Source organism: Hemibagrus wyckioides, linkage group LG06 (genome assembly GCF_019097595.1).
Source record: "Hemibagrus wyckioides isolate EC202008001 linkage group LG06, SWU_Hwy_1.0, whole genome shotgun sequence".
Lineage (NCBI taxonomy): Eukaryota > Metazoa > Chordata > Actinopteri > Siluriformes > Bagridae > Hemibagrus > Hemibagrus wyckioides.
Window position 1 is genome coordinate 13,625,612 of NC_080715.1, and position 13,209 is coordinate 13,638,820.

Here is a 13,209-nt window from a genome sequence, read left to right on the forward strand (position 1 = left end):
CAAGCAAGGTTGACATGGATGAGCGAGTTTGCTGTGGAGGAACTGACCTCAACCCGATAGAACATTTTTGGGATGAATTACAGCGGAGACTGCGAGTCAGACCTTCTCGTCCAGCATCAGTGCCTGACCTCACAAATATGCTTCTTAGAGGAATGGTCAAAAAATTCCCATAAACACACTATTGAACCTTATGGAATGCCTTCCCAGAAGACTTGAAGCTGTTGAAAATAAAGTTGAAATTGTCCAAAATGTCTTGGTATGCTGAAGCATTAAGAGTTCCTTTCACTGGAACTAAGGGGCCGAGGCCAACCCCTGAAAAACAACACCTGAATTCAATTATTTAAATATATTTATATATATATATATATATATATATATAATTATCTTCTTAAACAAAGCAAAATATTTTTGGCTAATGGGGGGTGTGTGTGTGTGTGGTGTCATGTCGTGCTGCAGGTTCAGTGTGTGGTTGCTAAGAGAGACAGAAGCTCGCGCAGACAAAAAACTAGCGCGGGTTTTTTTTTCTTTTCCATTTTTTTTAATGAAGGAGAAGAGCTCTCTATAGACGGCCGGTGCACATCGCAGCTAAAGCCCCTGCTCCGAAATGTAGACAGAAAAGCCGCTTGACATTCTGCTCAGGTAAGAAACAGCGGCTAAATTGCTTACAGCTGATCGGTGTACAAAGGAACTTCTCTATAACTTCAGTAACAATATTACACAGCACATTTTGGCTTCTGTCGCTAGCTTCCATATGACCGCGCAGGGCCTGGTGTTGATAGCCAGCTAGCCTGGTAGCTACCTATTTAGTTTAGCTGTAGATGAGAAAAAGCAGGATCCGTGTTTATTTGTTTACTAAGTAGCATTCCGTGACAATATGTATTTGCATTATCAACGTTCTTTAAAGGTTCATCTTCCGCCCAGAACCCGGAGCTAGCACGTCTGCTAAATGGCCTTACAGACACATGGGTGCGTCCCAAACCGCAAACGACAGTACTAAATAGTGTCTAATTTTAGTATACCGTCAATGGCGTCATGGCTATTTTTGACAAGCCCTTTAAGTATGTAGTGTGCGGTTTGAGACGCAGCCACGACGTAATAAAATAACAGCTCAGCCAGATGACTGGTCTTCATGACTACAACTGGTGAATGCCAAAATGTCATCCTTTTGGACATGTATTGCACTACATAGCGCCTAGAAGCTATTATTCCATATCACGTGTAGTGCACTTACAAAGGGATTAGTAAACCGATTCGGATCAAGCCACTACCCGCTTTGTTCAGCGCATGCGCAGTGTAACCCGGGCCCTGAATAGAGCAGCTATTGATAATCACAGGTCTGTGGTCCATGTGCGCTCCGGTTAACTCGCATGGCTGAACTGCTCCATGTCCGCTAAACCGCTGATTCAAGCCGGATGGGCAACGCGTGGAGATTAAACCTCGTCCGAAATGGTAAATATGTGCGATCGTGTCAAAATTAGTTTAGTTTTTTAATAAAGTAGCATCGCAGGTAATAGTCCTGTCTAATACACGCGATTTTTGTATAAAATGTCCGTGTTCGAAGATGGAAAATGTCATCCAAGTTTGGGTCATGATCAGACTAACTTATTCATCACGGAGTTTTTAAAGGGTACATAACTAAGTAATTTAGTTGTTTTGATATGGGTAGGTTTTTCCCCCCATTTTGTACACACATACATATACACTATATTGGCAAAAGTTTTGGGAAACCCCTCCGAATCATTCAATTCAGGGGTTGGGCTCGGTCCCTTAGTTCCAGTGAAAGGAACTCTTAATGCTTCAGCATACCAAGACATTTTGGACAATTTCATGCTCCCAACTTTGTGGGAACAGTTTGGGGATGACCCCCTTCCTGTTCCAATATGACTGCACATCAGTGCACAAAGCAAGGTCCATAAAGACACGGATGAGAGAGTTTGGTGTGGAGGAACTTCACAGAGTCCTGACCTCATCCTGATAGAACATTTTTTAGATGAATTAGGGCGAAAACTGTGAGCCAGACCTTCTCATCCAACATCAGTGCCTGACCTCACAAATGTGCTTCTAGAGGAATGGTGAAAAATTCCCGTAAATACACACCTAAACCTTGTGGAAAGAAGAAGAGTTGAAGCTATTATAGCTGCGAGGGACGGGCCAACTCCATATTAAATTCATGTGCAGGTAAAGGCAGACGTCCTAGTTTTGGCCTGGCTCGCAGTCTCCACTCTAATTCATCCCAAAGGTGTTGTATCGGGTTGAGGTCAGTACTCGCTCATCCGTGTCTTTATGGACTTTGCTTTGTGCACTGGTGTGCAGTCATGTTGGAACAGGAAGGGGTCATCCCCAAACTGTTCCCACAAAGTTGGGAGCATGAAATTGTCCAAAATGTCTTGGTATGCTGAAGCATTAAGAGTTCCTTTCACTCTAAGGGGCCTAAGCCCAACCCCTGAATTCAATGATTTGGGGGGGTGTCCCAAAACCTTTGCCAGTATCGTGTATAGATCAGCATTTAAAACCATTCTTCAATGTTTTCCCCTGGAGGATAAGTTTCCAGACAGATACCTTTTAAGTAATGTTGATGGAGGATGTATGTAATAACTAAAGTCAATTCACAAGCTATCTCAGTGTACATCTTGCATACTAGAGTGCCTTCATGATTCTGAGCATACAATTACATACACCTCATTTTAAATCCAATTGTTTTATGGTAAGTGCTTGTTCGAAGTAACATGGCTGCACATGATGCACGTGATCTCACAACTTCTTTTAACACTGTCTATATATATATATGATTGTTCTGCACTTTAAACTCAGACAATACTTCCTTTATTTGGTAGAGAGATGATGAGAAAAATTTATCTTTATAATGAACTTTACATCATCGTGTTAGTTCAGACTGGATATGTGTTATCATCTGTGGTTATGGTCATTTTCTAGAACGTACTATTTAAAATATTTTTTTACTTGCACATGAGCGCATGCAATCCACAAGAAACGGATGCTTCAGTACTAATAATACTACCTCATGTAGACCTAAGGATAATGAATAGGACATTGGAGCAATAATTTTGAGAACGACTTTTCCATGAAATGTCTTGTATTTGAAGTAGAGTATTTATCACGTTGCTGTTATAAGCCAAAAGAGAGAAAGGCTGTTAAGAGAGGAGTCAACTTAAAATATAGCAGAAATTTTAGAAAAATAAGTGAGACAATGGTCCTAATTACAGTTTGCTTAAATGTTGCTCAGACTGGAGTTCCCTTTGTCAAAAATGGTGTATAAACAGGATATACTAATTGCTTTGAGATGTAACTTCCTCTTTTCCTTAGTTTTAGGTATGGTGAGTCTTCATTTACAATTATCAGAATCCATGCTGGGAGAGAGTACGATGGCAGTTCATGGCTTCCATTGGAGCTGAGGACTTGAGAAAGGGGGCATCACAGCCAGCCCTGATTGTCCAAGCGAAATCTGCAATTGTGCATTCGTCGTCCAACACTTGTGCATCTTCTGTTCACGTTGAAAGTAAATGGCATCATCCTTCATCCCTTAGTGACTCCTTACCTCGGCCTTATGTGAAAGTGGTGTATGAGTGGCCCCATAATTTCTCAGGGATATCCTCACAGCGTGCCTCTCCGACAGTGCCTGCACGTGCCCAGAGTACAGGTGCTCATCCTTCTAGCAGCAGCAGCAGTAGTAGTAGTGGGGAAACAAGAGCACATAGTGCTATCTCAAAGAGCTTAGTTCATATTGGTGGCTCTACTGTATGTCAAAGCACTTGTCATCTGGAGCCAGTTATTCACACTTATCAGTCACACAGGCACCTGAGCCCTCTCAGGTTAAGGTCCAAACTTTTAGGAAAAAGAGCTTTTGCACCTCCGCTCTCAATTTATCCGCCTTGTCCCTCCCCACCTAAGACATCCTCTCGCAAAGCATCTGTGATCGTTGAGAAAACTATGCCTGCAAATCAGTCTTACCCGTGGTCGAGAGGCAAGCTCAGAAGCAACAGCAATGGGGTTATTCGGTCCTCCACTGCCAAGGTGCCTACAATTCCCCGGCTAGAAACAAAAGATTTAAAGAAGTCTAGTGTTCTGGTTTCTGCCAAGAAAGAATGCAAAGCAGACATAAAAAAACACAGCCAAACTGTAGTGCCTTTAGAGGATAAATACACAGATGTGCCTCCAAACCATATTTCAGACTTCTCTGAGTATGACAAGCTTGTGGCTGAGGATGCTAAAGAGAATGAGCATTTAGTGGAATGCTGCGTGGGACATGGAACCAGTGAAGCACCTCAAAGAATGAGGAAAGTCAGCTCTGAGGTAGAGTTTACAGCAGCTGTACGAAAGCTCACTAAAAACACATCACGTGTGAACAACGGGACACTAAATGGTCTGAGTGGACCGCTAACGGCCAACTTTGATTCTCAGTGTAACAGGAGAGAAGTCAAGACCGGTGCCAATTCCGCAACACAAGCCTCTACAGTTTGCCTTATTAATGGGAGTGAAGAGTTTTACATGGACACAAATCCTTCCAATGCCCTTTGCCTAGATGAAAATTCTCCTAGAGATGGAATGACTCAGGGCAGTACATGTGCCATTCCCGAGGACATGGCTCACAGGATGGACTCTCCTCAGTCTCCAACTGTTTACTCAGTAATGAACCAGATCTCTGCCATACACCTCACGAAGGACTGTTGTCGGCACACTTCAGAAGAGGACCCAAGCCAATGCCCTTTGACTATTGAAGACGGGAGTCTGCCTGATGTCATGGGGTGAGTATGAGCAGAACCTCTGTCTCCTGCTGTTTTTTCACACTAAAAACTTAAAATATGTTAATAGCTAGCTTTGGCATATTATTTTTACTGGTGATGTTCCTGCTTTGCTTCAGAGTGCTCTCTCTACTTGCACAGCTCGTTCTTTGATAAAGGGTTTCACTTCACACTGTGCCATTCACAGACATTTGACCGCAGCATGAATGGCACTCTGTGCCTTCATTTTTAAATGCCTCTGATTGGCAGGTTTTATTTCAAGGCCATATATTTTGTGCATCGCTTAACAAAATTCAAGATGAAATGACTTGTATCAGATTTTACTATTTATCTATGTTTATCCGTTCCAAACGGGCACAGTTCTTGAAATGTCCCTGAGTACTTGGCTTGGACAGCTGGTTTGAGTTGTTTAAGATAACTGTGCAGCCCTTTTTGGTATGGAAAGGGCAGATGCAGTATCATGTGCAGTATCATGAGCTACACGATACAGCCAAAAGTTTGTGGACGCCTGAACGTCACACTCATATTTAGGTCTTTCGCAAACTGTTGCCACAAAATTAGAAGCACAAATAAGTATGACCTCTATGTATGCTGTAGCATTCAAATTTTCATTCACAGGAAACAAGAGACTCAAACCTCTTCCTGCATGACCCTGCCCCTGTGCCCAGAGTAAGAGCTAGAGTGGAAGAACTTAAATAACTTGCACAGAGGCCTGACCTCAATCTCACTGAACACCTTCAGGATGAACTTGCACCCCAGACCTCCTTGGAATCAGTGTCTGAACTTAGTAATGCTCTTGTGGCTGAATGATCACAAATCCTCACACCCATGTTCCAAAACGAAGAGCCTTTCCAAATTAATGCAGATTATATAACAGCATAGGGAGCTATGTACATCTGTAACAGGACTCTCTGAAGTGTATGTGATGGTCAGGCGTCTGCAAACGTTTATTATTATTAACGTTTGCAGTATTGTTTGCAGTATTGCAGTATTGTACTGTGTATTATTATCAGTTAGTGAGAAAAAGTACCTAATGTTTTCTGACTCATCCTGAGATTTTCACTCTGGCTTGTTTTTCTATATCAGCCCTTTTTATAAAGCTGTACAAATCTATTTAATTTTGTTTAGTATAATCCATGCACTTCTTTGAATTTTTTTTTTGTCTATGCTTTTTAATATTACTAAATATGAATTGACCTTCTTTTAAAAAAAGTTTTGATTATGTCTCAACAACAATGTCTTATTGTGTCTCAGTCAGGTGAATGTTGCTGTGTTACGGGATGTCGACTCGGAGGAGGTTCCAGATGAGTTGGAGAACGTCTGCAGTGACAATGATGATGGTAACTGTCCTTTTTCCCTATCCTATACCAGAATCTGTACTACAGGTTCATGTACATTTGCTACCTACATCAATAAAACACATTCTACTCCACTGCCCTGAGCACTATAAGGCAGAAATTTTATTCAGAAGACACTTTAGGAAATATCTTCAAGACAGCTCCACCGTACAAGATTCTGAACTTTTTAACAAGCATAAACCTCAAAAAACTTACATAAACACTTCCTACATATCAATGTAACCCTACCTATTGAATATCACCCTATGTTTTAACTACATTCAAAGTTTTGTCATAATATAGCCATTGAAGCTAACCTGGCATTAAAAAAAAGTCAATCATGTACATTTACAGCATTTCGCAAGACCCCCTCATCCACAGCCGCTTAGGTTTCTCATTTATAAACTGCGCAGCTTTGCTCCTTCTGATCAGAAATCTAATATAATATAACCACTGTGCAAGCACTGCTCACACTTTTTTTTTGCACTTATTTATTCTTCCATTTATTGTGGCGATTGTGCGAAAACTTACTGAGAATCTGTTTCTTGTTCTGTCCTGCAGATGGATCAGAATCCGATGCCTCTTTAGCACCCTCTACGGAAGCATCATCAAAGTAAATTGTCCATGTTTAGTATATAAAAGTCTTGTGATTCTTTGTGATTTACGTTGTCTTATGGTCTATTGTGCTAAATGCCATTAGCGAGTTTGCAGCGATTGCAGTGGTAGTATTAGATCAAAAATAGTCTTCCATTTTTTAATGGCATGGCATAATGGCAAAAAAGTTTCAAATGCATACTAGCTCACATTCCATCTCTGCATGGTTCTTTCACCTGACCTTTCCATGGTGATGGCAAACAGAGAGAAGTGTCTCCCTTTTTTTCCTTTGTCATCGTTGTTGGTAGTGTTCTGGTGGGTGCTGTGCATAATAAGCTGAAAAGCACATGGGTCAGTAGAAAAATCTCCCAATTGTGAGTCGGTGCTAATTTTGGAGCTCTCCCTCTGTAATGGTGAATCAGTGTGTTGTCAGACCTTGTAGGCTGCTCTCATTAGGTTACATCCCAGCTGATGCTCTTATTTTTATTTATTTATTTTTTATAGGTAGCCTCTTGTTTTTATTTTAATGAACAGAAATGCCCATGTTGTGGAGGATCTGAATCTTAAAGCTATTCTGTTAGTGCTAAGCATCATTGTAGAACCTGAACCAAAGCAGGGTAAATCCTCTTAGATGACTGCCATGTGAGTTACATTTTCCCCTGTAAATAAATGGCTAGGTGGTTTTAGATGATAGTCTTTTCAGGGTTATGAGAAATGATTTAATTTTTTCACCTGTTAATTGTGTGATGGACGATAAATCGTCTGTACTTGTAGTGCTAGTTCATGGATTATTATTTGAAAGTTCATCCTGCTGAAATGCATGTTGCTTTTCTAACCTGATATTATGTAATGTTGTGTCTTAACTATTTGCCCTTGTACTTTGTTTGCGTTTGATGTTCCACTCCGCTTCTTTGTAAGTATTGAATTCTGTCTGTGTTGTAGTCTTGATGTGCCCATGAGGTGTGAGTTGGAGGATGATCGAGAGGTGAAGCCAGCACTGGTGCCCAGTCTGTTCCCCTTCAGGCCCCCTACTTTATACTTCAGTACAGCCAACGAAAGAGGTCAGTAAACACGTTAGTTGCACAGTGGTTTTAATTTCCTGTGTTAAATTATGGAGTTGTCACCAGTATGACTTTTAAGACTCTTTATATTTAATTAAATGTAGTGTCTATGTTTGAGGTCTGTGAAAAGAGTAGATTGCTGAATAAAAGACGATGATAAAAGCTGGATATAAATTAAAATGCTTCGGGTTTTGTTTTTCTTTTCTTTTCTTTTCTTTTTTTTTGGTAAATTTATCTGTACTATCTGTGTGTGTTCATGTTTGCTGTACAGTGGAGCTGCTTCCTCTGGAGCAGAGGAGTCTTCTAAAATGGAAAATAAGTACCGTCACCCCAAACATTGTCAAGCACACGATCACTAGATCCCATTTCAAAGTCACCAAGAGTGAGTCAATGCACTTTTATTTGTCTTTACTGACAGTTTTGACACAAAGTCATAAAATCTATTGTTCAGTTAGATCATATTAGATGGTGTATGCATCTTTTATACCCATGTTATGTGGCAAATTGCATGTCAGTCACTGAAATTCACTGTCTTTGTCCTGAGTCAGCAGAGAGTTTTTACAAAATGGCTTTTTGTTCCAGAGAACCATGACTGGCTGGGCTGCTGGGGTCATCATATGAAGTCGCCTGGGTTCAAGGCCATACGAGAGTACCAGAAGGTTAGAGGTCAACATAGGCTACCAACTGACATCAGTGACAACACTGTTAATGATTTGTTTAAGCTATATTTATGGATGTACAGTAAAGCAGATCTGATTATCAGTTTTAAGCTTTAACCATATTGCCATATACACAAAAATTTACTGTCTAAATATATATATATATATATAATAATTTATTTATTTATTTATTTTTATTTTTTTGCAGCTGAATCATTTTCCAGGTTCCTTTCAGATTGGACGGAAAGACCGTCTGTGGAGGAACCTGTCCAAGATGCAGACACGGTTTGGCAAGCGGGAGTTTGGCTTTTTCCCACGTTCCTTTGTGCTCCCACAGGACATGAAACTGCTGAAGAAGGCTTGGGAGGATGGTGGGAGCCGGCAAAAATGGATCATCAAACCGGTACAGCTTGGGGTTCTGGTCATTATTAAGCTGTTAAATAAACAAATTATTCAATGGTGCATTGTGTCTTTACGTGTACTGTTTTCACAGCCGGCTTCAGCCCGAGGAATTGGTATTCAGGTTATTCACAAGTGGAGTCAAATGCCACGCAAGAGACCTCTCCTTGTACAGAAGTGAGCTTTTAATCCTCATGCAGCTATCTGACAGCATGTTGTTTTTTTTTTTTTTTGTTTGTTTTTTTTTAGTTTTGTTTGGATTTAATCTAAAAATGAAAATTTCAGGTTTTGATCTTCAATTTCTAGACGATGCTTGGAGGGGGTTTGGGGTAAATTAGGTTTATGATATAAATCAGATTCTTTAGATTTGTGCTTCACTGAGTCTATCACTTCTGATTTTCATAGATACCTTCACAAGCCCTACCTCATTAGTGGGAATAAATTTGATTTGCGTATCTATGTGTACGTGACCTCTTATGACCCACTCCGTGTTTACATCTTCAACGATGGACTTGTCCGCTTCGCAAGCTGCAAGTGAGCCGATTAAAGAGGATTATGCATTCAAATAATAATAGTCTCTTTTGTAGCAAACCTAATTTCCTGATTATTCTTACTTTTTAATATTTTCAACACAGATATTCCTCTTCAATGAAAAGCCTTGGCAACAAATTCATGCACTTGACAAACTACAGTGTGAACAAGAAGAACTCTGAGTATCAGACCAACAGCGATGACAAGGCCTGCCAGGGCCATAAATGGTAAAGAGAATTTTGTCAATGTTTTTATTATTAGATTTCAGGCTTTTTATGCAAACATCAGTTTACTCTATCCATAGCTTGACATTAGCTATTAACAGTGGTGGTCACAACTAAAAGGTTCTTTATTGCCTGCAGGGCACTGAAGGCACTATGGCAATATCTGGACTCAAAAGGAATTAACACCACTCTTATCTGGGAGAAGATTAAGGACATGGTCATCAAAACGATCATTGCGTAAGTTTGTTTAGTATCGCAGAAGTTCTTCCTCTTTGATTCAACCTATGACCCAGTGTCATACTGAATTTCTAGCCTCAGTTGTTATGTCTGCCAGAAGACCAAGTGACCATGACACCTGTTGTGTTTTTCCTATTTTTGTCAGCTAGTATTTTTCTAATCCTCACGTAAAGACTCATAGGAGCAGGTGCCTCATTAGCATTTAATTGCACAGATTACTCTATTAAGATTACTTTCCAAAGCGAGGCTCAGCAGGACGTGCAAAGCTCCAGGATCTTTTTTTAGATCCTGTAATTCTTACTGAAGGGTGCTCGCATGGGTCTTCATGCAAAGACGAAGAAAAAGCAGTCTTTATTTGTCACATATACATTAGAGCACAATGAAATCCTTTTCTTCACATATCCCAGCTTGTTAGGACGTTGGGGTCAGGGATACTTAAGACAGGTCATTTTCTTGAAAATATAGGGAATTTAATTACACTATACTGTACAGTTGTTTTTTTTCTTAAAAATTTGCAAATTTCTGCTTCATATTCACATTCATTCAGGTCAGATCCATATGTAAACACCTTGGTGAAGAAGAATGTGCGTTCCCCGTACAGCTGTCATGAGCTCTTTGGATTTGATATCATGCTGGATGAGACCCTAAAGCCATGGGTTCTTGAAGTCAACATCTCTCCCAGGTACTGAGCAGCTAAACACTCTGATACGTTGGTTTCCAATACATTGCTTTCAGTCTCATTCCTCATGTATGTGTATGCCTTGTGTTTTTAGATACACTATAAATGTTTATGCTGCATGGTTTGTTACAGACATAGGATATAGACATGCAATGAAAAGTCATTCAGGAGAATATATATACACCTGTTTTCCTGTACAGTTTACACTCCAACAGTCCGCTGGATGTGAGTATTAAGGGCCAAATGATCCGTGATGTGCTGAACCTAGCTGGGTTTGTGTTGCCTAAAAAAGAAGACATCATCAGCTCCAGCAGCAGTGGCAGCAGCTCCAGCAGCAGTGGCAGCAGCTCCACCAGCAGGTCAGAATCAACAACCGAATCAATTTAAAGATCCGATTGTGTATGCATTGGTTTTTCGAATGTTTAAAATATTCAGCTTTTATTTCATTACGTATATGAGTGGCAAATATGTTTACAAAAAAATATAGATATCATAAATAGTGACACTCTTTTAGTAACAAATCAAGACCTCCTGCCCTGAGCCTGTTCTGGTACCAATGAATCTGGTAGTATTTGTGTACTGCTGTGGAGTAATGGTGAAGTGTGCTTGCCACTGTTGTTTTTAGTTTGTATGAAGGGGCACAAGAGCGATCAAGATCAGACCTGTCCCATGATGAGAAACTGAAAAGAGCTTTCTATCTCACTCAGAACTTTGGGGACCAGGTATGTACACGCCAAGATTTTTATTATAGAATTTTTATTTTCCACTGTATAACACTGATAAGATGTTTGTGTTATTAAATGTACTCTTGTGCGGTGTGTTGCAGGATTCCATCTCCACAATTCTGGAAGTGTTAACCCCCGATGATGTTCGTGTTCTGGCAGAGAGTGAGGATGAGCTAAGTCGCCTGGGAGAGTTTGAACGAATCTTTCCTTCCCCTGCCTCCTCCCGTTACCTCCGTTTCTTCGAGCAGCCTCGCTACCTCAACATTCTCCTTAACCAGTGGGAACAAAAGTTCGGTCAAAACCGTAGCCAAGGTGTGTGTTTGAGTGTGTGCCTGTGCACATTTTGACTCCTGCTGTGTGGTTTTGGTTGTTGTCATCTGAGCTATCAGTGATGTATGCTGCTCTGTGTCTAGGTATTGAACTGCTGAGAAGTCTCTGTCAGAAAAGAGTACACTTGGGGAACCTTGCTGACTCTACACATAATGTGAGTATTCTGTAAATCTTAGTAATCTTACTTAGAATTCACACTGGATATGACTGTCACGTGTTTATTATTACATTTTCAGTCCATATCGACACAGTTTGGTTGCCTAAGCAGTGTAGAAGAGGAAAAAGTAGTCATTATTTGTATAAAGAAAAGTAATATCAATATATACAGCCTAATTTGTTTTTAATGAAGAGACACAGAGGAAAAAATGGTATAAGGAATATTTCTTATTATAGTTCTCAATTTGTTTATTGATTTGGTTCCAAAAAACTGTATTGAATTAATGTTGGAGTTAGATCATAACCACTTAAGTTTTTTTTATTTTAATGCAAATGTAATGCATAGATACTCTAATATACAGAGACTATACATAGAAAACTCCTAGAGTATAGAATTCAGGCTCATCCGGTTGCCCAATTTTTCACTACTGTGACAGGACTTAATTTGTGGATGGATTAATCTGAACATTGTCTGTCTTATTTATTTATTTATTTATTTATTTATTTATTTATTTTAATACCCAGTGGTCATCAAAATCCAACCATAGACACAGATCAGACCTCAAGAGCACCACATTTGCCACGACAGTGCTTACAAAATCAAGGTAATTAAGACACATGAAATATTCCTTAGGTTTATCTCTGTTTTTTATGATTCTGTTTTCTAACCATCTCTGTCCATATCAGTGCAATGGTGAGTCAGTGTGCAAGCTCCCAGCTGGATGAAGATGATGACGAGTGGTCTGATCATGATGTTCAGTCAGTGACCTCCAGTATTCCAGACATGAGTCTGATGGGATCAGTGAGCCCAAACTAAAGTGTGTCCAATGCCTCACCAGGACTACCTGTGAGAGTAGTCACGTACTCTGAGACATCCAGGGCTTCCAAACAACGCACAAAAACATGAATACTTGCACATTTGCAGAGCTTGATGGAGGGTGTTGGGCTTTGTGTTTTCTGAAGTTGCTAGGAAAAAAACTTTTTATTTTTACATAATTCTGTCTTTTCAAATTTGTTAAATAGGTTTTTGCCCCCTCAGGAAGTTGGGTTCATAATTGACTGGGCAGACTGTTTTAATCACTTGCACCATTTACAAGACTAAAGGTACGGTTTTCAAGGACTGACTAATAGACATGTTTGAAGCACAGAGATCGATATGCATATGCTATGTCTATATATGCAAGCTTTTCTTCTGTTGAAAGGAGCTGCTAAGGAGTCATGCCCGTGTGCATGAGCCAATCAGATTCCTTTACTGGTTTGTTTACATTTTGGACAGGCCCACCGGGGTCAGTACTACTTACAAGTGAATTTTGAAAAAGAGTTAATTGTAACAATAATAATACATAATAATTAATTTATAAAGTAATGTCTTGATTTTATCTTTGGTAAATAAGTGTCTGGTGTAGGATTTTCACAATAAAAGTATTTGAAATAAATCAACTGGTAAATTATTTATGACTTACTTGAAGCTTGCTTTACAGATTCTACAAACATCCCAGTGTTTGTAGTTACTTTGT

The 13,209-nt window shown here is 39.8% G+C and overlaps 1 protein-coding gene across 2 annotated transcripts; it reads left to right on the plus strand.

Annotated features, from left to right (window-relative positions):
• Window positions 1–487: 487 nt before the first annotated feature.
• On the plus strand, window positions 488–13,025 carry ttll4 (tubulin tyrosine ligase-like family, member 4). Of its 2 annotated transcripts, none has more exons than XM_058391434.1 (19): window positions 488–639; window positions 3,325–4,763; window positions 6,015–6,100; window positions 6,659–6,710; window positions 7,634–7,752; window positions 8,024–8,134; window positions 8,335–8,411; window positions 8,620–8,814; window positions 8,905–8,987; window positions 9,216–9,344; window positions 9,446–9,568; window positions 9,704–9,802; window positions 10,350–10,484; window positions 10,682–10,840; window positions 11,107–11,203; window positions 11,308–11,518; window positions 11,620–11,690; window positions 12,218–12,297; window positions 12,380–13,025. In XM_058391434.1, exons 2-19 carry the CDS (start codon window positions 3,394–3,396, stop codon window positions 12,507–12,509), a joined length of 3,327 nt encoding a protein of 1,108 aa, XP_058247417.1. In that variant the 5' UTR covers window positions 488–639; window positions 3,325–3,393; the 3' UTR covers window positions 12,510–13,025. The 2 variants fall into 2 exon arrangements, with proteins under 2 accessions (XP_058247417.1, XP_058247418.1); XM_058391435.1 differs by lacking the exon at window positions 488–639 and adding an exon at window positions 1,294–1,449.
• Window positions 13,026–13,209: the final 184 nt, after the last annotated feature.

Coding starts and splice junctions, on each gene's coding strand:
- ttll4 (XM_058391434.1), top strand. CDS start 3,394: ATGGCTTCCATTGGAGCTGAGGACTTGAGAAAGGGGGCATCACAGCCA. Junction 9,569..9,703: donor GCCTGCCAGGGCCATAAATG/GTAAAGAGAATT, acceptor TATTGCCTGCAG/GGCACTGAAGGCACTATGGC. Junction 12,298..12,379: donor ACAGTGCTTACAAAATCAAG/GTAATTAAGACA, acceptor TGTCCATATCAG/TGCAATGGTGAGTCAGTGTG.